At 43.9% G+C, this 23,116-nt stretch overlaps 1 protein-coding gene across 3 annotated transcripts in view; it reads right to left on the bottom strand.

Annotated features, from left to right (window-relative positions):
* The window catches only part of HGSNAT (heparan-alpha-glucosaminide N-acetyltransferase), a 45,949-nt gene extending 30,840 nt beyond the window's left edge, over positions 1–15,109 (bottom strand). The window contains exons 1-4 of one of the 3 annotated variants that reach the window (XM_021078289.1): positions 14,575–15,109; positions 7,366–7,481; positions 2,668–2,804; positions 2,096–2,217 (exon numbers count right to left, since the gene is read on the bottom strand). In XM_021078289.1, coding sequence (XP_020933948.1) covers positions 2,096–2,217; positions 2,668–2,804; positions 7,366–7,481; positions 14,575–14,791 — 592 coding nt within the window. In that variant the 5' untranslated portion in view covers positions 14,792–15,109. Of the gene's footprint in view, positions 1–2,095; positions 2,218–2,667; positions 2,805–7,365; positions 7,482–13,914; positions 14,431–14,574 lie in introns of those variants that run through there. The other 2 variants (XM_021078288.1, XM_021078290.1) reach the window with 2 other exon arrangements.

Below are 23,116 nucleotides of genomic sequence, written 5' to 3'. Positions count from 1 at the left end.
TGTACCGCAGGCACAGCAAGTTGGGATCCCAGCTGCATCTGTGACCCACACCACAGCTCACAGCAACACAGGACCCTTAACCCACTGAGCTAGGCCAGGGATCAAACCTGCATCCTCACGGATACTAGTCGAATTTGTTACTGCTCAGCCATGACGGGAACTCCTCAAGTGATAACTTTAAATCATACCAGTTAACATCAGGTATCATTGTGTACTTGTTCTCTCCAAAAGCAACCAAAGTATTGCTTTTACTTTTGTTTGGGGAAGGGGACCTTGTGCCTTTTAGCTTCATAATGAACTCTTTGGTTTTTGAATATTCAATGTATTTCCATCAATTACATTCGTTATTCTCGATCCCTTTTTTTTTTTGGCTGCATCCACAGCATGTGGAAGTTCCTGAAACAGGGATTGAACCCGTAGCACAGCAGCAACAGGAGCCACTGCAGTGACAGTGCCTGGCCCTTAACCTGCTGCACCACCAGAGAACTCCTCCTGATTCTTTTTTAATGATTAAAACTGCCCTTTCATGTTGGCTCTTACCAGTGTTCTTCTGACACGACCCCACAGTCTGCAACAGCAGCACTGTGAGTAGTTCTTACTTCTCGCTACAGTACCAGGGATTTCTGACACTAAATAGGGGCTAAGAGTGACAGATTTTCTCCAGTGATCAGCGAATGAATGATCCCTCCTTAGCCCAAGGGGATCTGGACTGTCAAAGATACATACAGGAGGAGTTCCCATCATGGTGCAGTGGTTAACGAATCCAGCTAGGAACCATGAGGTTGCGGGTTTGATCCCTGGCCTCGCTCAAAGGATTAAGGATCTGGCGTTGCCATGACCTGTGGCGCAGGTTGCAGACACGGCTCGGATCCCTCGTTGCTGTGGCTCTGGCGTAGGCCGGTAGCTACAGCTCTGATTCGACCCCTAGCCTGGGAACCTCCCTATGACACGGGAGCAGCCCAAGAAATGGCAAAAAGACAAAAAAAAAAAAAAAAAGAGATACATACAGGAAACACTGTACCCTAAATCCTAAAGCAAGGAAGGACAATGGCCAGTCAACTGTCCTATTTCTAGTTCTTTTTCATTGCATTAACTTTTTTGGCTTACTGACACTTCATAATTAAACTAAGTGACAATTATGAGACTATGTTGATATTTCAAATAATTTTTCATATATCATAGAGTTTTCTTTTTTGGTCACACCCATGGCATGCAGAAGTTCCTACGCCGGGGATTGAACCCATACTACAACATCAACCTGAACCACTGCAAGGACAATGCCCAATCCTTACCCTAGTGCGCCAAAAGAGAATTCCATAATTTTCCTTTTTAAATGTTATTTATTTATTTATTTATTTATTTATTGGCCGCATCTGTGGCATATGGAAGTTCCCAGGCCAGGGATCAAATCTGAGCCACAACTGCAACCTCCATCACAGCTGCAGCAACAGCAGATCCTTAGCCCACTGTGCTACAGTGGGAACTCCTAATTTCTTTTTATTTGCATTTTAGGACCACACAGGTGACATATGGAAGTTCACAGGCTAGGGACTGAATTGGAGCTATAGCTGCCGGCCTACACTGTAACCACAGCAACACAGGAACTGAGCTGAGTTTGCAACCTACACCACAGCTCTGGGCAATGCCGGATCCTTAACCCACTGAGTGAGGCCAGGGATCAAACCCACAGCCTCACAGTTCCTAGTCGGATTCGTTTCCGCTGCACCACGACAGGAACTCCTATTTTTTAACTTTATTAAAGTGTAGTTGTTTCACGATGTTGGGTTAATTTCTACTGTACAACAAAATGATTCAGTCATATATATATATATTTTTTCATAATCTCTTCTATTATGGTTTATCACAGAATATTGAATTCAGTTCTCTGTGGACCACAGTAGGATCTTGTTTATCCATCCTATATACACTAGTTTGACATAATTTTTTAGTATACACCGATGACCAATAACTACATTATAAATATACTCTAACTACATTCCAGGATGTAAATTACCCAAGGTGTTGCAAACAGTACTCAGAAACTAAAACCTTTGAAAATGCAAACTTATAAAATCAACCAAGAGCATGTACTTACGAAGGTTACTGTCAACTGGCTTCTCGTTGACAACCAGGTCGCATGCAATTTCACTGACTCCATCATGGGTGTGCTTTACAAAAAGAGAATAGTTTCCAAATTCTCCAAATTTGTACTCCAGCCTACAACGATCAGAAAAGAAACATTGTTAAGAAATAAGGAGCTGGATTTTGGTAACGTTATCCAGGCAGAGTAACAGCCATTCCTGGGTACAGGTAAGGGACGATGAAGAAAGACTTTTCCTGTGGCATACGGAAGTTCCCAGGGCCAAGGGTCCAAACGGAGCTGCAGCTGAGGGCCTGAGCCACAGCCACAGGAACACCAGATCCAAGCCACATCCGTAACCTACACCACAGCTAACAGCAACACCAGATCCTTAACCCACTGAGCAAGGCCAGGGATCCAACTCACATCCCCACAGAGATAACATGGGGTCCTTAACCCACTGAGCCATGAAGGGAACTCCAGAGAGAGATTTTGAAAGAAGAAAAAGCCAAAAGCTAAATAGGAAAAAAAAAAAGAGGGAGAAAAAAAGGCAGACTTCCATAGGTCACATCAAAGCAGGTACGAACCTACAAACTTCCTTTTCCTGCGCAGTGTCATTAAGCTGCAGGATGGATCCGTGCTGGGTGCTCACGGCCACGGCTGCAGTGCTGGGCTTCCCAGGTTTCCCACCCCAGGAAACGTTGACCAGGACCTGGAGCAAGCACTGCACAATTAAAGCACAGCAAAGGGTTAGGGTGTTGAAAGTCTGTTGTTGCTGGACATGCAACTGAAGACCTTGGGGTAACTTTTCCTTTAGAGGTATAAAAACCTTGTAAATTTCAATAGCATAAATAAAATGTGTCTATATAACTAGGTGTTGCTATGAATCTGTACAACCTTTATTTAAAGGTAAATTCTTCACTTGATGAACAAATACATTAACTCTTGCATTCTACTGTTTAACTTAATATTATTTAACAAATAAATTTCCATGATTCTTCTCAATTTGCATATTTATAATCTCTAATGGTTACACTATGTTCCATCAAATACTCTAGTTATGAATATTTAGTCAGCTTTCAAGGTTTTGGGGTGTTTTTGCATAAAACATATAAATTGTTTTAAAAGATAATTCAGTTACATAGTAGGATAATAGAGCTATACTTATATTTGTAATTTATATAAGGTGTATTGCTTTGAAAGGTACATAATTTAATTATACAAAACATGTTTTATTATGTTATATATTGCAATATACTTGTAATTTATATAAATTACATTGTTTTAAAAGATCTACACCTGATATCCTTATTCCTTTCAATTCTTTCCCCAAAATTAATTTCCAAAAATGAGACTAAAGGATAAAAAATAATTATTTTAATGGTTCTTGTTACATATGGCCAAAGAGCACTCAAATAAGAAAAATGACAATATATTTATTTCTCATTAGTCTTACCAGGACTTATTCCTTTTGTTCAGGTACTAGGTATTTATGATCTCACAGGATTAAGATTATATTTTACATTATCAGTAGATTAAATAAATCAATATTCTTTTGCTATTTTATGTTCCCTACAGTGTGAACCATCTGGTAGGCACGAAATTTCCTCAAACATAATCTTAGAAATGTACATGTCCTCATATACCGTAATATTAAACTTTTTACTTTCTCAAATATTTCCCCATTCTAGTGCTTTCATCTTGTTATATTCTGTTGTTTTTGCTGGCAGTGCCTGCACTATGTAGAGGTGCCCAAGCCAGAGATGGAACCTGAGCCACAGCAGTAACAATGCCAGATCTTTAACCCGCTGCACCTCCAATTTTTTGAACTTTAAATTGATCACTAGTGGAGTTCTTGCTGTGGCTCAGTGGGAAAAAATCCAACTAGAATCCATGAGGATGTGGGTTCAATTCCTGGCCTTGCTCAGTGGGTCTGGGATCAGGCATTGCCCTGAGCTGTGGGGTCGGTTGTAGATGGGCTCAGATCCTGCGTTGCTTTGGCCGTGGTGTAGGCTGACAGCTGCAGCTCCAATTGGACCCCTACCCTGGAAACTTCAGCCCTAAAAAGTGAACAAATAAATAAACAAGTCATTTGTAACTGTTCATTGGACCATAATGTTGTTGTTGTTGTTGTTGCCCTACAGCATATGGAGTTCCTGGGCCAGGGATCAGATCTGAGCCACAAGTGTAACCTACTGTGATGCTGGATCCTTAACCTCCTGCACCTGGGTATCGAACCCATGACCCAGCACTCCAGAGATGCCGCCTATCCTGTTGAGCCAAAGCACAAGGTCTGGACCCAAATTATTTTAATGTCAGTTGACATATACATCCCATCTTCTAATTTAACTAATTTCCATTGTTCCCTTAAATGTATCAATAATTTATTAATCATATGACTTTTATTTTAGAAAACCTTCCCTTGACTCATGCTTATTTCTATTTTTTTCTTCATTTGCAGTTTCCATAGTTATTATTTTTAGTGCTTCCCTTTTTTTGTTTGGATGATGACACTGCACTGCTTTCCAAAACCTTGAGATCTTTACTCAGTAGCTTTGCATTTCCCCTTTTCATTTTGATTAACATCAAGCAGGATCTGGAAAACAAACAGCCTGTGAAGCTAAAGCAAGGGGACCCAGCATTTCCACATGGTAGCTGGGTGACCAGGAAAGAGTCACTTTCCTGCTCTTAACCTCAGCATCACCACCTGTGGAACCCATATATCCTGGATTGTTGTGAGGATTAAACGAGCTATCACATACCTGATATACAGAGCAGGCCCTCAGCAAAGCGCAGCTGCAACTTCTTTTTTTTTTTTTTTTTTTTTTTTTTTTTGGTCTTTTTAGGCTGCACCTGTGGCATATGGCAGTTTCTGTGGCAGGGTTGAATCACAGCTGCAGCTGCCAGCCTATACCACAGCCACAGCATTGCCAGATCTGTAACCCACTGAACGAGGTGAGGGATGGAGCCCACATCCTCATGGATACTAGTGGGGTTCTTAACCCGCTGAGCCACAAGGGGAACTCCAGCAACTACAACTTGCACTATCATTATCTTTATTGTCGGAAACATTTAGATAGAAATTTTCATAAGAATTGCTTCGGCCAGGTCAAAGACCTTTCTATGAAACACTGGTGTTTGTATTGTATCTCCTATTATATTAGCTTTTGTTGTGCAAAGATATGAGATTGCAGAATGAATAATCTCTGATTTTGTATTTATTTAGTCTCTTTTGATTTAACACATAATTGATGTTTTGTTACATACAGATATTTTTGAAGTTATCAATTTTTTCTATTTAATTCAAGGTTCTTTGAGGTCCTTCTTGTGATAAAAGTCTTCTCTTGGCCTACCTTTTTAATATTACGGACATTGTATGTTTCACATTACTTTACAGAAGGTGTCAGGTACTGCTCCATCATCTTTCCAGCTGATACCCACACTGACAATGAGAATTTTAAAAAAATTTTTTTGGCCATGCCCACAGCACATGGAAGTTCCCGGGCCAGGGACTGAACCTGCCCCACAGGGGTAACCCAAGTCATTACAGTGACACACCAAATCCTTAACCTGCTGTGCCAGGACAGAACTTCTAAATTAACTCCTAAATTTGGGGGGTTTTTAGCTATTGACACTACACAGGTCACTATCCATTAAAATTCCTCCTCTGAAGGTGGCACTCTGAAGCTCTTGATTTGGAAATAAAGAACATTTCATTTTATGTGGAAGAACGGCCTTGTCCTTAAAAAGTAGCAAGGGCTAGCATAGGAGTAACACCTTCAGATAAAATAAATCCTCTATCTTAACATATACACAACTATTTATAAAAGAGTTAATCAAAAAGCACCATGTAGCACAGAGAACGCTACCCAATATTCTGCGATAATCTATGTGGGAAAAGAATCTGAAAAAGAATGGACGTGTGTACATGTATCACCGAGTCACTTGGCTGTACACCTGAACTGAACACAACATTGTAAGTCTACTAGGCTCCAATAAAATTAAAAACTAATTAATTAATTAAATCCCTTATTATCAGAAGGGCCCATCTCTGGACTCACGGCCTCCACAGTCCCCTCCATGCAGGATGCCCCATGTCTCACTCCTTTCCTCTCTGGTCCAGCCAGAGGGTTTTGCAGCGGGCAGAGGCATCAGATAAAACACACCCATCAACTCTCCTCATCACCAAGAACTGGTATTTATTTACTTATTTATTTTTGCTTTTTAGGGTGGCACCCACAGCATATGGAAGTTTCCCAGGCCAGGGGTGGAATCAAAGCTAGAGCCACCAGCCTACGCCACAGCCACAGTAATGGGGGATCCGAGCTGCATCTGCAACCTACACCGAAGCTCACAGCAACAGTGTATCCTTAACCCACTGAGCGAGCCCAGGACTGAACCTGTGTCCTCATGGATACTAGTAGGGTTTGTTACTGCTGAGCCATGACAGGATCTCTGAGAACTGGTTTTAAAAAAATGAGGTGTTCTCTTGAGGCTCAGCACATTAAAGATCCATGATTGTTGGGAGTTCTCATCGTGGCGAAGTGGAAACGAATCTGACCAGGAATCATGAGGTTGTGGGTTCAATCCCTGGCCTCACTCAGTGTATTAAGCATCTGACGTTGCCATGAGCTGTGGTGTAAGTTGCAGAGGCAGCTCAGATCCTACGTTGCTATAGCTGTGGTGTAGGCTAGCATCTGTAGCTCTGATTAACCCCTAGCCTGGAAACCTCCATATCCCGAGGGTGCAGCCCTAAAAAGACAAAAAAAAAAAAAAGACGAAAAGAAAGAAAAGAAAAGAAAAGAAATGGATGCTACCCACAGCCAGGCATTCTCTGAGACTCTGATAGTACTACTTCTGCATCTCTACATAGCCTGTTAGTTCTCTCACCTATATGCTGAAGTTAACATGTGAAGGATTTTGGAGTTCCTGTCATGGCGCAGTGGTTAACGAATCCGACTAGGAACCATGAGGTTGCGGGTTCAGTCCCTGCCCTTGCTCAGTGGGTTAACGATCCGGCGTTGCCGTGAGCTGTGGTGTAGGTTGCAGACGCGGCTCGGATCCCGCGTTGCTGTGGCTCTGGTGTAGGCCGGTGGCTACAGCTCCGATTCGACCCCTAGCCTGGGAACCTCCATATGCCGCGGGAACGGCCCAAGAAATAGCAAAAAGACAAAAAAAAAAAAAAAAAAAAAAAAAAAAAAGTGAAGGATTTTAGGTCTGACAGCACCAAGGGTCATACAGACCAGCCCCAAAGCCAACAATACTAAGCAGCACATGGTACCTACTTGGTAGCAGCGCTCAGAACTCCAGTAGACAGTCAAGTTGGTCCCAGGCAATTCATTATGGATGAGCAGCAAAGCCTGGTCCATTTTCAGCTCCACATGCCTTTTTCTGTCTAAGTCTGTGAAAATTAGAAAAAAAAATTAGGGAGTTCCCATCATGGCTCAGTGGTAATGAACCTGACAGGTATCCATAAGGATGCATGATCGATCCCTGGCCTTGCTCAACAGGTTAAGGATCCAGCATTGCTGTGAGCTATGGTGTAGGACACAGACCTGGCTCAGATCCTGTGTTGCTGTGGCTGTGGTGCAGGCTGGCAGCTGCAGCTCTGATTTGACCCCTAGCCTGGGAACTCCCATATGTTGCAGGTGTGGCTCTAAAAAGCAAAGAAAGAAAAAAAGAGTTAAAAGTAAATAAATAAAAACAATGAAAAACAAGGCACCTAAAAGAGACCAAGTGCATCTGAGTGAACACTGGCTTCTCAGGAGTGCTTCTCAAAGACTGGCGTCTCTTGTTCCACACGCCATGTCCACACAGATGCATGCACCCACACACTCAAATGCAGCCAGCCCCCCTCCTTCACATGGGCCTCTACTGCAAACAAGGATTCAGTCAACAGCACTCACGCTGTAACTACATGAGCTACACTCATGGTGTAAGAGGCAGTATGAGGTCCTTACAATCATCACGTGCCAAGGCGTGACAGGCGCTGAATTTAGTAGTTCCCATATACTTTCCATTTGATAAGATGACAGCCAGGCATTTTCTCCAGTCTACAGAGGAAGAAATTCAGGCTCATGGGATGACTAACTGCCCTTGGCCAGAGAGTTGTGCGGTGAACTCTGAAACTGATGTGAACCAAATGCGTGACTTTCCCAACACCGCAAGTGTCGTGGCACATGTTAATCAGCTCTGAGCTGGGACGGGCCGCTTGTGAGACCTGCAAGACCCCAGACCAAAGGGTCAGGACACATGGGGGAGCAGGGGCCTTGTGTGCTTTCCAAGCTTGCTCGATGTGCTTTGGTTTGGAGCTCTGCATCTCTGGGGTTCCATGTGAGATATAAGACTGAGAGAGAGAGAGAGGGTACATCTGAAGGGAGAAAGGGCCACTGCTCCGGATTCCTGGCCCCATCACTTCATCAGACATGCTTAGGATTCCACACAGACCAGGCACATTCTGCCTCTAAGTCTGCCGACTTGGTATGAAAACAAAGTGAACTATGGTTGGCTGAAGTTCAAGCAAAATGTTTCATCCAGACCAACTGGGCCATTTACATCTGTTGTATGAAAAAGAAATTACCTTCTAGCTCCTAGGCAAAAGGAAAAAAGGAAAACTATTTAAAAACACAACCTGGAGTTTCCACTGTGGCACAGAGGAAACAAATCCAACTAGTATCCATGAGGACGCAGACTCTCTTGCTGGCCTCGCTCGGCAGGTTGGGGATGCTGTGAGCTGTGGTGTAGGTCACAGACGAGGCTCAGATCCCAAATTGCTGTGGCTGTGGCACAGGCTGGCAGCTGTGGCACTGATTCAATCCCTAGCCTGGGAATGTCCATATGCCGTGGGTATGGCCCTGAAAAGCAAACAAACAAACAAACACAAATAAAAACACAACTAGAAAGGTAACCATCTAGCTTTTTTTTTTTTTTTTTTTTTTTTTTTTCGGTCTTAGTTCAGTTTTTTTGGCTGCACCCACCACACAGGTTCCCAGGTCAGGAATTAAACTCAAGCCACAGCAGCGTCAATGCCAGATCCTTAACCACTGGGCCAGGAGGGAACTCTTCTCTTTTATTTTGTAACATGAAAGCTTAATTCAGGACTCCCGAGTACCTCATCTGGAATGGTTAATGCAGGAAATTTTTTTTTTCTTTTCACAGCTGCACCTGCAGCATATGTAAGTTCCTGGGCCAGGGGTCAAACTGGAGCTGCAGCTGCAACCTACACCACAGCCACAGGCAACACTGGATCCAAACCACATCTGTGATATATGCCACAGCTTATAAGCAACATTGGCCCCTTTACCCACTGAGCAAGGCCAGGGATCGAATCCATATCCTCACAGAGAAAACGTCAGGACTTTAACCCACTTAGCCACAGTGCAAACTCCTAATTTGGGAAAGTCTTCACTGTAGCCAGCCTAAATCCCTTGTTTGAAAGGTTTATCTTAGGGGTCCAGTTGTGGCTCAGCAGTAACAAACCCGACTAGTATCCATGAAGATGCAGGTTCGACCTCTGGCCTCACTCACTGGGTTAAGGATCTGGAGATGCCATGAAGTCTTGGCTCAGATCTGGCATTGCTGTGGCTGTGGTGTAGGCCTACAGCTGCAGCTCCAATTCGACCCCTAGCCTGGGAACTTCCATATGCCTCGGGTGCGTCCCTAAAAAGGCAAATTAAAAAAATAAACGTTTATCCTAATTCACCCTTATTTAGCTCTCACTGAAGACAGAACACACAGTATATAACTCTTAATAATCTACTGTAGCTTTCCCCCCGAGACTAAAGCTTTATTAAACACTTTTTCTGTTCTTTGGTGTCCCTCCAGTGGAAGCACTGTTTGGGTTGGGAGTGCAACATGGTGGGTTAAGTGTGTGGACCCCAAATTGGGCCAACTTGAATTTGAATCCTGCCCTGCCTCAGTGTTCTCATCAATAAATCGGGGTGGGGGGGGAGTTCCTGTTGTGGCTCAGCAGGTAACGAATCTGACTAGTAACCATGAGGACGCAGGTTCAATCCCTGACCTCGATCAGTGGGCTAATGAGCTGTGGTGTAGGTCCATGTTTTGGATTCCACGTGGCTGTGGCTGTAGCACCGGCCAGCGACTACAGCTCCTACAGCTCCGATTCGACCCCTAGCCTGGGAACCTCCATATGCCACAGGTGTGGCCCTAAAAAAGTAAAAAAAAAAAATAATAATAAATAAATAAATAAAATAAAATAAATCAGGGGTGTGTATTTCAGAGGATTGTTGGGGAGGCAACAATTGATAATATATGCAAAGTGCTTGGCATGGAACCTCAAACAAAGTGTTTTGTTTTGTTTTCTGGCCACACCACCGATATGGAAGTTCCTGACCCAGGGATGGAATCTGAGCTGCAGCTGCAACCTACTCCACAGCTGCAGCAATGCTGGATCCTTCACCACAGGGGTACTCCACAAGGTACATGTTGACAAATGGTGATTCCAACAATCCAGGCCACATCCAACTGACACAGGTGCCTTATCAGAATCAGGAACATAGGGAGTTCCCATTGTGGCTCAGTGGTAATAAACCTGACTAGTATCCATGAGGATGCAGGTTTGATCCCTGGCCTTGCTCAGTGGGTTAAAGATCCAGCATTGCTGCAAGCTGTGGTGTAAGTCACAGAGGCAGCTCGGATCCAATGTTGCTGTGGCTGTGCAGTAGGCCTCAGCTGTAGCTCCAATATGACCCCTGGCCTGGAACTTCCATATGCCTCGGGTGCAACCATAAAAAGAGAAAAAAAATGAATGAATGAATTTCTAGGAATGGAACTTTTAACCAAAAATAGATTTTTTAACAGTTTTTCTTAGGTTTAGCCAAATTCCTCTCCAATTTAGTGGGACTGATATATAAGGACAACTGTGGCTCACCAGCTCCCAGGTGACACGAGTAACTACACAATTACTGTGCACAAGGCCCCAACAGCCTTATGACACAGCTGCCACCGTCTCTGTTTTCTGGATGAGGCATGTGAGGCCTGGAGAGGTCAAGCAACTTGCCAGAGGTCACGCACCAGTGCCACCAGTCAGACCAGCCCCTAACCTCTATGCTTCCGCTCTCCTGAGATTAAGCTGATCTGTTCCCTAACAGCTGGGCTGGTTTACCGTTTTCCCCTGCTTTTTAGCTAATGTATAGAAAATATAATTTCCTGGGAGTTCCCATCACAGCTTAGCAGTAAGGAACTCAACTAGTATCCATGAAGACACGGGTTCAATCTTTGGCCTTCCTCAGTGGGTTAGAGGATCTGGCATTGCCATGAGCTGCAATATAGCTCAAAGACGCAGCTCGGATCTGGAGATGCTGTGGCCAGCAGCTGTAGCTCCAATTCAACCCCTAGCCCGGGAACTTCCTTATGCCATGGGTGTGGCCCTAAAAAGAAAAAGAGGAAAAAAAAAAAAAAAAAACACACCACAGATCAGAATCTCTGACCAGCCAGTGTGATTTGACTTTCTGTATTTTTTAAATTGAGGTACAGTTGGTTTGTATTAGTTTCAGGTGCACCACATAGTGATTCAAAATTTGTATAGATTATATTCCATTTAAAGGTACTATAAAATATTGGCTATATTTCTGATGCTACACAATATATCCGTGTAGCTTATTTTATACATAGTTTGTACCTCTTAGTCCCCTACCCCTATCTTGCTCCTCTCCCTTGCCTCTCCCCACTGGCAACCACTAGTTTGTTCTACCTACATCTGTGAGTCTATTTCTGTTTTGTTATATTTATTTGTTTTATTTTTAGCATACAGTATTTGCCTTTCTCTGTCTGACTTATTTCACTAAGGATAACACTCTCCAGGTACACCCGTGTTGTTACAAATGGCAAAATTCCATTCTTTTTTATGGCTGAGTAATATTCCATTGTATATAGGCATATACATATTGTATATATATATACCACATCTTCTTCTGTTGATGGACACTTAGGTTGCTTCCATATCTTGGCTTTTGCAAATAGCACTGCTATGACATTGAGGTGTACATATCTTTTTGAATTAGTGTTTTTGCTTTTTCAGATATACACCCAGGAGTGGAACTGCTGGATCATAAGACAGCTCTATTTTTTGTTTTTTGAGAAATTCCATACTGTATTCCACCATGGCTGCGCCAATTTACATTCCCACTAACAGCGTACAAGGGTTTCCATTTCTCTACATTCTTGCCAACACTTGTTATCCTCCCTAAAACAAGATCAACCAAAAAACCTCCCAAGTAATGCTACTGTGCAGCCAAGGTTAAAGAAAACAGCTTGCATTATTTGAACTTTTATTTATTTATTTTTTTTGCCACACCTGCAGCATATGGAAGTTCCCAGGCCAGGGACTGAATCCAAGCCACAGCTGCAACCTATACCACAGCTGCAGAAACTCCAGATCCTTAACCCACTGGGCCAGGGCTGGGGATTGAATCCAAGCTGCAGCAGCAACCCAAGCTGCTGCAGAGACAAAGCCAATTCCCTAACCCATTGTGCCACAGCAGGAACTCCTGGACATTTTTTTAAAAACCAGTGAGTCTGTGGGATTAGCAGATGCAAACTATTACATACAGAATAGATAAACAACAAGGTCCTACTGCAGAGCACAGAGAACCATGTTCTACATTCTACGATAACCCATAGTGGAAAAGAATATGAAAAAGAATGTATACGTGTCTGTATATGTGTATACACACACATATATATAACTGAATCACTTTGCTGTACAGCAGAAATTAACACAACATTGCAAGTTAACTATCCTTCAATAAAATATAAAAAAAACCCAATGAGTCTATAATCTGAATCACATACACACGCAAAGGACAAAATTCCCCAGCCACCTGATATGATGCTGAAATTGAAACTGAGGCTCAATTTCTAGAAAAAGCTGCCAACTTCCATGCAGCTGACCTTGGAAATACCAGGGAAACCTCAAGGAGCATTACATACCGAAAACAACCCCCTCCTCCTCTTCCTGTGTCTTGGTGAAGAAATAAACCAAAGTCACCTTTCAACAGTGCCCAGGGAATTGTACTGCTTGTACATTAGACTTTTACTTCACTTCCAAATATTTCATTTCTGGTTCTAGCTCTCTGCTCATAAGTGTCTTTGCTGAGCATATCTTAAAAGACATATTACTTTTCTCTTCAAGTAAACTTGAGTCCTCAAATCATATAAAGGTGGAGCTCTTATTAGGAATCCATCCAGACCAAACCTGGACTCCAGGTGGCACTAAAAGCCCAGCTGTCCTTGCTTTGTGGTAGTTCGGGGTGGATAGCTTCGGAACCCTACTAGTAGTATGTTCTCCCTCACTACACGGAATCACCGTTTAGAAACCACCTTTTTCTTGTAGTCCTGATCATTACCATTGACGACAAAGTACAAAAAGAGAATGCTGTATGGGATCTGTCCCTGTCAAGTTGTGACGGGGCGAATTACATAACCTCCTGAGGTCTGTTCCTCAATTATAAAGGGAGGGAGTGGATGAGATCCCAGCGGGAGTAGACAGGTACAAAACGTATTCAGTTAATATGCTTTTTCAAAATTCAATTCTGTTTTCATCCTACAACATTTTGATTGGGTGGGAGGAGCAGTTTGAACCACACACACTAACACTAAAACCCCTGTGATTTGATATGGAGAAGGGGATGGGAGGAAGGGAAGGCAGGTGACTCAGTTTCCCAGGTGATAGATAAGGAGATCTTCCCCAGAATCACGAACCGGATGTCCTGCACTTGGCTAGTCCCACCAACCCGGACCACAGCATCCCCTGGAAGGGACTTGGGACTAGGGTCCTGGTCCAAGTTGTTGTAGGGGAAGACCCTGGAATTTGCCTTTTTTTCCATTTCCCTCGCGAGCTCCGAGACTGGCAAGCTGAGGAAACGCTCGCTGAGCAGAGGGCCGCTTGTCCCCGCCGGACGTCAGCATGACCCTCGCCGGCCCCTCCTGGGCCGTGGACCTCGCCCAGGGCTTCCCCGCCGGCCGCAGCCCCGGCGCTTCTCCGGTCACCGTGGAAACGGAATCGCCCGGCGGAGCTGGGGAGGCGCGCTTGAGATCCAACACCTCGTCTCCGCCCCCAGCTCCCGAGGCTGCAGCAGCCCGCAGCCCAGCCCCGCAGACTCGGCTTCTCTGTCCCGCCGCGCACCGGGCTGCACACTTGGGCCGCAACTGCCGCGGATCGCCTTGATGCAGCGGAGGATGGAGGGCGCCGTCCCGGCTCTGATCAGCTTTGGATTTGAGGGGCCACAGGCCTCCAGGTCAAAGCACTCTATGGAGGCCGGGGCGCCCACCTCGCCCTCCCGCGCCCTCCCCCTGGTCGGGCCGCCTTCGGATGAGGGCCGGCCTCCTCGCACAAGCCCTGGCCCAGCTGCAGCGGCGCAGCGGAAACGACACGGGAGTTCCGGGCGCCGCTCCCCCTCTGAACCCCAGCCCGAACGCCGCCCCAGGGAAGGGACAGTCGCCGCCCCGCGGGCCCAGCCTTAAGTCTCACTTACCTGGCGTCGGGGAGCTGCCGGGGGCCAGCAGCGCGGCGCTAAGCACGGACGCGGCCAGCAGCAGCGCAGCCAGCGCCCGTCCTGCGCCCCGAACAGCGTTCATGCCGCCGGCTGCCCCGGGCCGCCGCCCCCGCGCCGCCGCCGCTCGGCTCCGGACGCCAACGCCGCGCTGCCGGAGATCGCGTGGCTCCTCCGCAGACTGTAGCGCGCCCGTCATCGCCGGGCTCTTGGCCCCTCGCCCCGCCCCGAGCCGCCGCGGGGGCGGGGCGAGGGCGGGGCGGGGTTGGGACGGGGGGAGTCCACCAAGCCTGGAGCCCAGGCCCCACGCGCTGAGCAGGGCTCTAATCCCGGCAAGAGAAGCTGAAGCGGCTTAGCTGCTGCTCCCGGGTCTTCACCACCGGCTGAGCGACCTTCCGCTGAATCCCTGCGTCCAGCTATTCACCCTGCAAACGGGTGTTAGTGCTCTCTGTCCACTGTCCTGCAAAAGCCACGGTAAGCCAGGCAGGCAGAGTCCCGGCCCCCAGAGAGTTTACTACCCAGAGAGGGAGTTGCAACATAAAAACCACCGTGTGCTACCACCCCTTGGAAGAGCTCCTTGCTAGTCCCTGATTGGCAAGTTCAAGGCAGGCAGGCACAATGACCCCCCCAATTCCACTACTGACTTTGCGCCCAGAGAAACTATCACACTTTTAAGGGAACAGACACAATAAAGCTTTGTGGCGGACTTTGAAATTGCAAACATTTGTAAATGATCTAGAGATCTAAGTGCCCATCAATGGAGAAAGTGGATAAATTATGTTGCAATGTACACAGCAGTAGAAGTGATCTAGTTACCCGTGTCCACATAAATGAATCTCAAAGTAAGGCTGAGAGGGAAATACAAGTTGCAGAAATATCTTTGTAATAACATACATAGAGAGTAAAGCCAAGAAAAACAATACTTATGTACCTGGAATAAAAGTGTAAAGACACACATGGTTGGAAATAGGGAGGGTGCACAATGTTGAGAGCCAGCTTTACAATAGCTTCAGCAGCAAAGTTTTATTGCTTAGCTAGGGTGATACGTTTATGGGTGCTCTCTATGTTATTTTTTATACCTGTCTGTATATCGAATTACTTTTTAATTTTGTAAAGCTGCAACACAGTGTGATGAATGCTGTGTTTATAGAAAGACAAGATGCTAAGGAAGCATTTGGTGGACTCGCCTAAGCTAGTCTGGGAAGTCTCCCAGGAGAACTGACATTTAAACTGAGTCCTAAGGGATGTTAGCCTGGAAAAGGGAGGAAGAGTGTTCCTAACAGAAGGAACAGCCTTTACAAAGGCTCAGAGAAAACATGGCTCAGTGCAGGAACTGAAAACGACCTGGTGTGACTGAAGAATTCTGTAAGGGGAAGGAGGTGACAGGAGGTTTGCCTGATAGTAGAGCCACAACTAGGCTTCCTCTTCTTTTTCTTTTTTCTTTGTCTTCTTAGGGACATACCCACAGCATATGGAAGTTCCCAGGCTAGGGGCCAGATCGGAACCTACACCACAGCCACAGCAATGTGGGATTTGAGCCGCATCTGCGACCTAAACCACAGCTCACGACAACACCAGATCCTTAACCCACTGAGCGAGGCCAGGGTTTAAACCCACATACTCGGATACTAGTCGGGTTCTTTACTGTTGGGCCACAATGGGAACTCCTAGGCTAATTCTTAAGGTCAGCAGAAAGCTGTTGAAGGGTTTTAAGGTAGAGAATAACTTTCAGGAGAGTTATGGTCATGAACTGCCTCATCAAGGTCAGCCACATAAGTTTTCTCAGCCTCTATGCCGGAGGCGGGGGAAGAAGTCCAGTTACTCCCTTTTCCTCCTCCCCTTGCCCGCACTTGCCAAACTCCCAGGAGTGGAGGGACACTGGTATATAAGCAGTATGGCAGGACCATCACCAACTGGACATCTATTGTCACAGTTTCTCTAGTCCCCACAAAACCAGAATGGGCCATGGGGCCCACTGGGTGGATGTGTCAGGTAGGATAGGATAGGAATTCTGTCCCAGGTGACTCACAACAGGCCATTTATCAATACCAAAAACAGGAGGCCTGTGATCAAACAATTAAGAAACATGCAGATACCAGAGGAATGATCTTTGGAGCATCTCCCTATAAACTTTTTCACATGCAAATAAGGCATCCTCACCAGAAAGCAATCAGAGGGTCCAAATGCACCCCCTTAAGCACTCCCGATGCTGGGGTTGGGACAGGAAATTAGTGGGCCTATGGCAAGGAATTTGGGTCCCCAAATAGGTCCACGATATAGAAATATAAGGACAGACCCAGTTGCAGCCAGTGAGTCCCTACCCAAGGCAGCCCACTCTCTGAGGGTGTAAATTAAACTCTCTGTACACTGCTACCTGACTCTTGATTTCAACCTTCGAGGCAACTGGCAGGAGTATTTTTTTGCTCAGGCCACGGACAGGAATGGCTCATTAAAAGAGCCCAGGTCAGAGCTGTTACACTGAGGTGTCCATTGAAAGCGAAATTTTCTTCAACCCAGAACCACTCTCATCCTGAGCTGATGGCTCCTGCCCAGAGAGACTGCCTGCCTCCATCCCTGTGCAGCAAGACCCCTGTGTCTATCCCGGTGCTCCTGCAGCACTTCCCAGCTTCAACAACCTCCCACCAGACCACTTGCCTCCATCCTTGCTTAACGAAGCCAGCTGGGTCTATCCTAGTGCATGACAAAGCCGGCTGGGTCTATCCCGGTGCCACTACTGCACTTCTTGGCCTGCTTGTATGTAGGCAAGGATGGAGGGAGATGGTGCAGAGCAGAAGAAACTGACAGATGTGCTCTTCTCTGTCTCCTCTTTGAGGATGGCTCTTTCAGCTCTGTCACAATCCTCCATGCCCAGGAGAACCTGGACTTCATCTTAGGACTGTGCATGGCCGGTCCCTCTACCTGGAACACCCTTCCCCCAGGCACCTCATGGTCCTTTCCTCGGGTCATTCAGGTCTCAGCTCACCCGCTACCTTCCTCAAAGAGGACTTCCCCAGTCCCCCATCTAAAACTAAAACATTCTCAGGAGTTCCCACTGTGACTCAGCAGTAACGAACCCAGCTAGTATCCATGAGGACATATGTTCCATCCCTGGCCTCCTTCAGTGGGTTAAGGATACGGTGTTGCCATAAGCTGTGGTGTAGGTCACAGATGTGGCTCAGATCCAGCATTGCTGTGGCTGTGATGTAGGCCAGCAGCTGCAACTCCAATTTGACCCCTAGCCTGGGAACTTCCACATTTATTTTATTAGATAAATAAAATAAGATAAAATAAAACATTCTCTATCTCTGCGTACTGCTGTATCTGCTTTGTTTCCTTCATTCATTCAAAACGTTACCTCTTCCTGATATTATAATACGTTTGTTCATCCGCTTCCCTTGTGCTAGAATGTAAGCTGCATGAAGGCAAAGAGTTTGTTCTGAGAGCAGGAACATTCTCTGTTAGGCTATAATGCACACTAAACAGCCTCCATACCTTGTGGCTTATTTCAGCAAATTTCACTTCTTGCTCACCTTCATGTCAAGTGGTTCATCTCAGCGGGAGTTTTAACCATTACTGAAGCAGGGGGCAGGTGATGTAGCAAATCCCACCCTGGTTCCTGCCAGCAAGATGCCTAGGGCTTGTATAAACCTTTCACGGACCAAAGCAAGTCATATGATTCCAATGTGACCAACATGTGCAGAAAAAAAAAAAAAAAACTGCAGAAAATTCAGCATCTATTCATATCTCAGCAAATTAGGAATAAAAGGAACTTCCTCAATCTGGCAAAGGGCATCTGTGAAAAACCTACAGCTAACATGACACTTGAAAGACAGTATTTTCCCCCTAAAATAAAAAACAAGACGAGGATATCTGCCCTCGCACTTCTACTCAACACTGTCCTGGAGGTCCCTGTCAATGCAATAAGGAAAGAAAAAGAAATAAAAAGCACACTAATTGGCTTTATTCACACATGGCATGATTTTATATGTGGAAAATCTTAAGGAATAAACAAAAAAAATAGCTGCTAGAACTTAAAAGTGAATTTAGCAAGGTCACAAAATTCAAAGTCAGTATACAAAAATCAATTGCATTTTTATAACATAGACAAATAAAATTGAACCTTGAATTTTTTTTTTTTTTTTTTTTTTTTTCTTTCTAGGGCCGAACCCATGACACATGGGGTTTCCCAGGCTAGGGGTCGAATTGGAGGTATTGCTTCCGGTCTACAACACAGCTCACCGCAACACAGGATCCTTAACCCACTGAGTGAGGCCAGGGATGGAACCCACAACCTCATGGATCCGAGTTGGATTCATTTCCACTGTGCCAACAAGGGGAACTCCGAACACTGAAAATTTTAAAAGAGCACTTACAATAGATTGTTTTTTGTTTGGCTGCCGTGGTGGCATATGGAATTTCCTGGCCAGAGATCGAATCCAAGCCACAGCTGCGACCTGTACCACATATGTGGCAATACCAGATCCTTAACCCAGTGCACCTGGCTGGGGATCAAACCTGTATTTCCATAGCAGCCTGAGCCACCACAGTCAGATTCTTACCCACTATACCACAGCGGGAACTCCTACAATAGATTTTTTTAATGAATGCATAAGTAAATTAACAAAATATATATAAGCAACAACCATGTATGAATCTCATAAACATTACACCGAATGAATGAAGGCAGATGCAAAAAGGCATATACTACACTGTATGATTCCAACTATGTGAAACTCTGGAAAAAAACACTAATCTTGGCATTCCTGTTCATCTGTACGTCCATGTGCCACAGGTGCGGCCCTAAAAAGACAAAAAATAAAATAAAATAAAACAAAAACAAAACAAAATAAAATGGCATCATGGCAACACTGGATCCTTAACCCACTGAGCAAGGCCAGGGATCGAACACACATCCTCATGGATCCTAGTCAGGTTCGTTAACCGATGAGCCATGAAAGGAACTCCTGTAATAGAGTACTTTGTAGTCAAGAATTGTGATGCCTCTGACTTTGTTTTTCTTTCTCAAGATTGCTTTGGCTATTTAGGGTCTTTTTTGGTTGTATACAAACTTTAGGATTATTTTCCCTACTTCTGTGAAAAATACTGTTGGAATTTTGATAGGGATTGTATTGAATCTGTAGATTGTTTTGGGTGGCATGGATTTAATTTTAACAATATTAATTCTTCCAATCCATGAACATGGTCTATCTTTCCATTCATTTGTGTCTTCCTCAATTTTTCCATCAATGTCTTATAGTTTCAGCACATAGATCTTTCATATTCTTGGTTAAATTTATTTCTAAATATGGTTTTTGATGGAATTGTTTATAGGATTGTTTTTGCAATTGTTTTTTAAATTTCTATTTCTGATAATTCATTGTTAATGGATAGAAAAGCAACTGACTTTTTTTAATATTATTTTGTATCCATCAACTTCACTGAATTCATGTATTAGTTCTAACAATTTTTTTTTTTTTTGTCTTTTTGTCTTCTTGCCATTTCTTGGGCTGCTTCGCGGCATATGGAGGTTCCCAGGCTAGGGGTCAAATCGGAGCTGTAGCCGCCAGCCTATGCCACAGCCACAGCAACTCGGGATCCAAGCGGCGTCTGAGATCTACGCCATAGCTCACCGCAACACAGGATCCTTAACCCACTGAGCAAGGCCAGGGATCGAACCCGCAACCTCATGGTTCCTTGTCGGATTCGTTAACCACTGCGCCACGATGGGAACTCCAGTTCTAACAATTTTTTAGTAGTCTTTAGAGTTTTCTAAATATAGAATCATGTCATTTGTAAACATTTTTACTTTAAGAATTTGGACACCTTTTATTTCTTTTTCTTGCCTAACTGTTCTGGCTAGTACTATGGTGAATAGAAGTGATGAAAGTTGGAATTCCTATTGTCCTGATGTTAGAGAAAAGGCTCTCAGCTTTTCACTGTTGCGTGTGTTAGCTGTAAGCTTCTCATATATGAACTTTATTATGTTTATACACATTATTTCTATAACTTTTTGTTGAGTTTTTTGTTGTTTTTATTTGGTTTTTTGGGTTTTTTTTTTTTTTTTTTTTTTTTTTTTTTTTGTCTTTTCTAGGGCCGAACCCATGGCATATGGAGGTTCCCAGGCTAGGGTCTAATCAGAGCTGTAGCCGCCAGCCTACACCAGAGCCACAGCAACGCTGGATCCAAGCTGCATTTTTGACTTACACCACAGCTCACAGCAACACAGGATCCTTAACCCACTGAGCAAGGCCATGGATCAAACTTGCAACCTCATGGTTCCTAGTCAGATTAGATTAACCACTGAGCCTGACAAGAACTCCCTGTTGAGAGTTTTTAATCATGAAAAGATGTTGAATTTTGTCAAATTCTCGTTCTGCACTTATTGAGATGATTCTGTGATTTCTACCCTGTTTATGTGGTGTTGATTTATTAGTATATATTGAATGAAACATCCTTGGTTCATATTCATATATTCATTAGGGATATTGGCCTGAAGTTTTCTTTTCTTGTAGTGTCCACCAAGGCTTTGGTATATGTAATGCTTACCTCACAAATGAGTTTGGGAGCTTTCCCTCCTCTTCAATAATTTGGAAATTTGAGAAGAATTGGTATTAATTATTCTTTATACATTTTGTAGAATTCTCCAGTAAAGCCTACAAGTCCTGGGCTTTTCTCTATTGGGAGATTTTTGATACTGACTCCATTTCCTTACTTGCTATTAGTCTTTCCAGGCTTTCTATCACTTCATGACTCTGTCTGATATGTGTCCAGGGATTTATCCACTTATTCTAGGGTATTAAATTTGTTAACATACAGTTGCTTATAGTAATCTCTTATGATGCATTTTATTTCTGTCGTACAGTTGTAATACCTCCTCTTTCATTTCTGATTTTGAGTCCTCTCTTAGTCTAGCTAAAGGTTTGTCAATATTGTCTATGTTTTCCAAAAAATCAGATCTTAGTTTCATTGATTTTTCTATTGATTTTCTGGTTTCTATTTCATTTATTTCTCCTCTGATCTTTATTATTTCCTTCCTTCTACTAACTTTAGGATTAGTTTTTATTTTTCTAGTCCTTTGAGATGTATTTTTTTTTCTTTCTTTCTTTTTTTTTTTTTTTTTTTTTTGCTTTTTAGGGCTGCACCTGCGTCATATGTAGGGTCCCAGGCTAGGGGTTCAATCAGAGCTACAGCTGCCAATCTATGCCGCAGCCACAGCCACACAGGACCCGAGCTTCCTCTGCGACTTACACCACAGCTCACAGTACCACTGGATCCTTAACCCACTGAACAAGGCCAGGGATGGAACCCACAACCTCATGGTTACTAGTCGGATTTGTTTCCACTGTGCCACGATAAGAAATCCTCTTTTTTTCTTTTTCTTTCTTTTTTACTTTTTAAATTTTTGTTTATTTATTTACTTAGTTTTCAAGGCCCTACCTGTGGCATATGGAGGTTCCTAGTCTAGGGGCAGAACTGGAGCTGCAGCTGCTGGCCTAGGCCACAGCCACAGCAATGCGGGATCTGAGCTGCCTCTGCAAACTACACACAGCTCATGGCAATGCCAGATCCTTAACTCACTGAGTGAGGCCAAAGATTGAACCCATATCCTCATAGGTACTAGTTGGGATCATTACCACTGAGCTACAATGGGAACTCTAAGGTCTCTTTTTTTCTTAATGTAGGCATTTATACACTTCCCTCTTAGAATTGCTTTTGCTACATCCTTTAAATTTTGGTTTAGTGTTTTCATTTTTGCTTGTCTCAAGCTATTTTAAAAAAATTTATGTTCAAGAGTGTGCTGTTTAATTTCCACATATAGTGAATTTTCTCTATTGTCCATTCGTTTCTATTTCTTCTATTTCTTTCGTTTCTGTTCTTCTCTTTATTGTTTTCATCCCCCTGCTACTGATTTCTAGTTTCATATCACTATGGTGAGAAATGCGATGGGATGTTGGTATTATTTCAATCTTCTTAAATTTGTTGATATTTGTTTTGTGGCCTAACATATAATCTGTCCTGGAGAATGTTTCATGTATACTTGAGGAAAACTGTATTTTACTGCTGTTGGGTGAAATATTCTATATATGTCCGTAGGTCCATTCGGTCTAAACTGTAGTTCAAATCCAACGTTTCCTTATTTTCTGTCTGGATGACCTGTCCATTGTTGAAAAACGGGTATTGAAGGCTCTAAACTATTATCGTATTGTTGTCTATTTTTCCCTTCCAATCTGTAAGCATTTGCTAAAATATTTAGGTGCTCCACTGATAACTGCTATATCTTCTTGATGGGTTGACCCCTTTATCATTATATAATGAATTTGTCTCTCCTCACAGTTGAAAGCCTATTTTGTCTAAGTATAGCTACCCCTGCTTTCCTTTGGTTTTCATTTGCATAGCATATCATTTTCCATCCCTTTGCTTTGAGCCTATGTGTGTTCTTAAAATGGAAGTGAGTCAGTCTTTGATTTTCTTCTCTTTATCTTTGTGTATATACTATAGGTTTTTACTTTGTGGTTACCATGGT

The sequence above is a fragment of the Sus scrofa genome, chromosome 17 (genome assembly GCF_000003025.6).
Source record: "Sus scrofa isolate TJ Tabasco breed Duroc chromosome 17, Sscrofa11.1, whole genome shotgun sequence".
In the NCBI taxonomy this organism is placed as follows: Eukaryota; Metazoa; Chordata; class Mammalia; order Artiodactyla; family Suidae; genus Sus; species Sus scrofa.
This window is presented reverse-complemented; position numbering and strand designations above follow the sequence as displayed.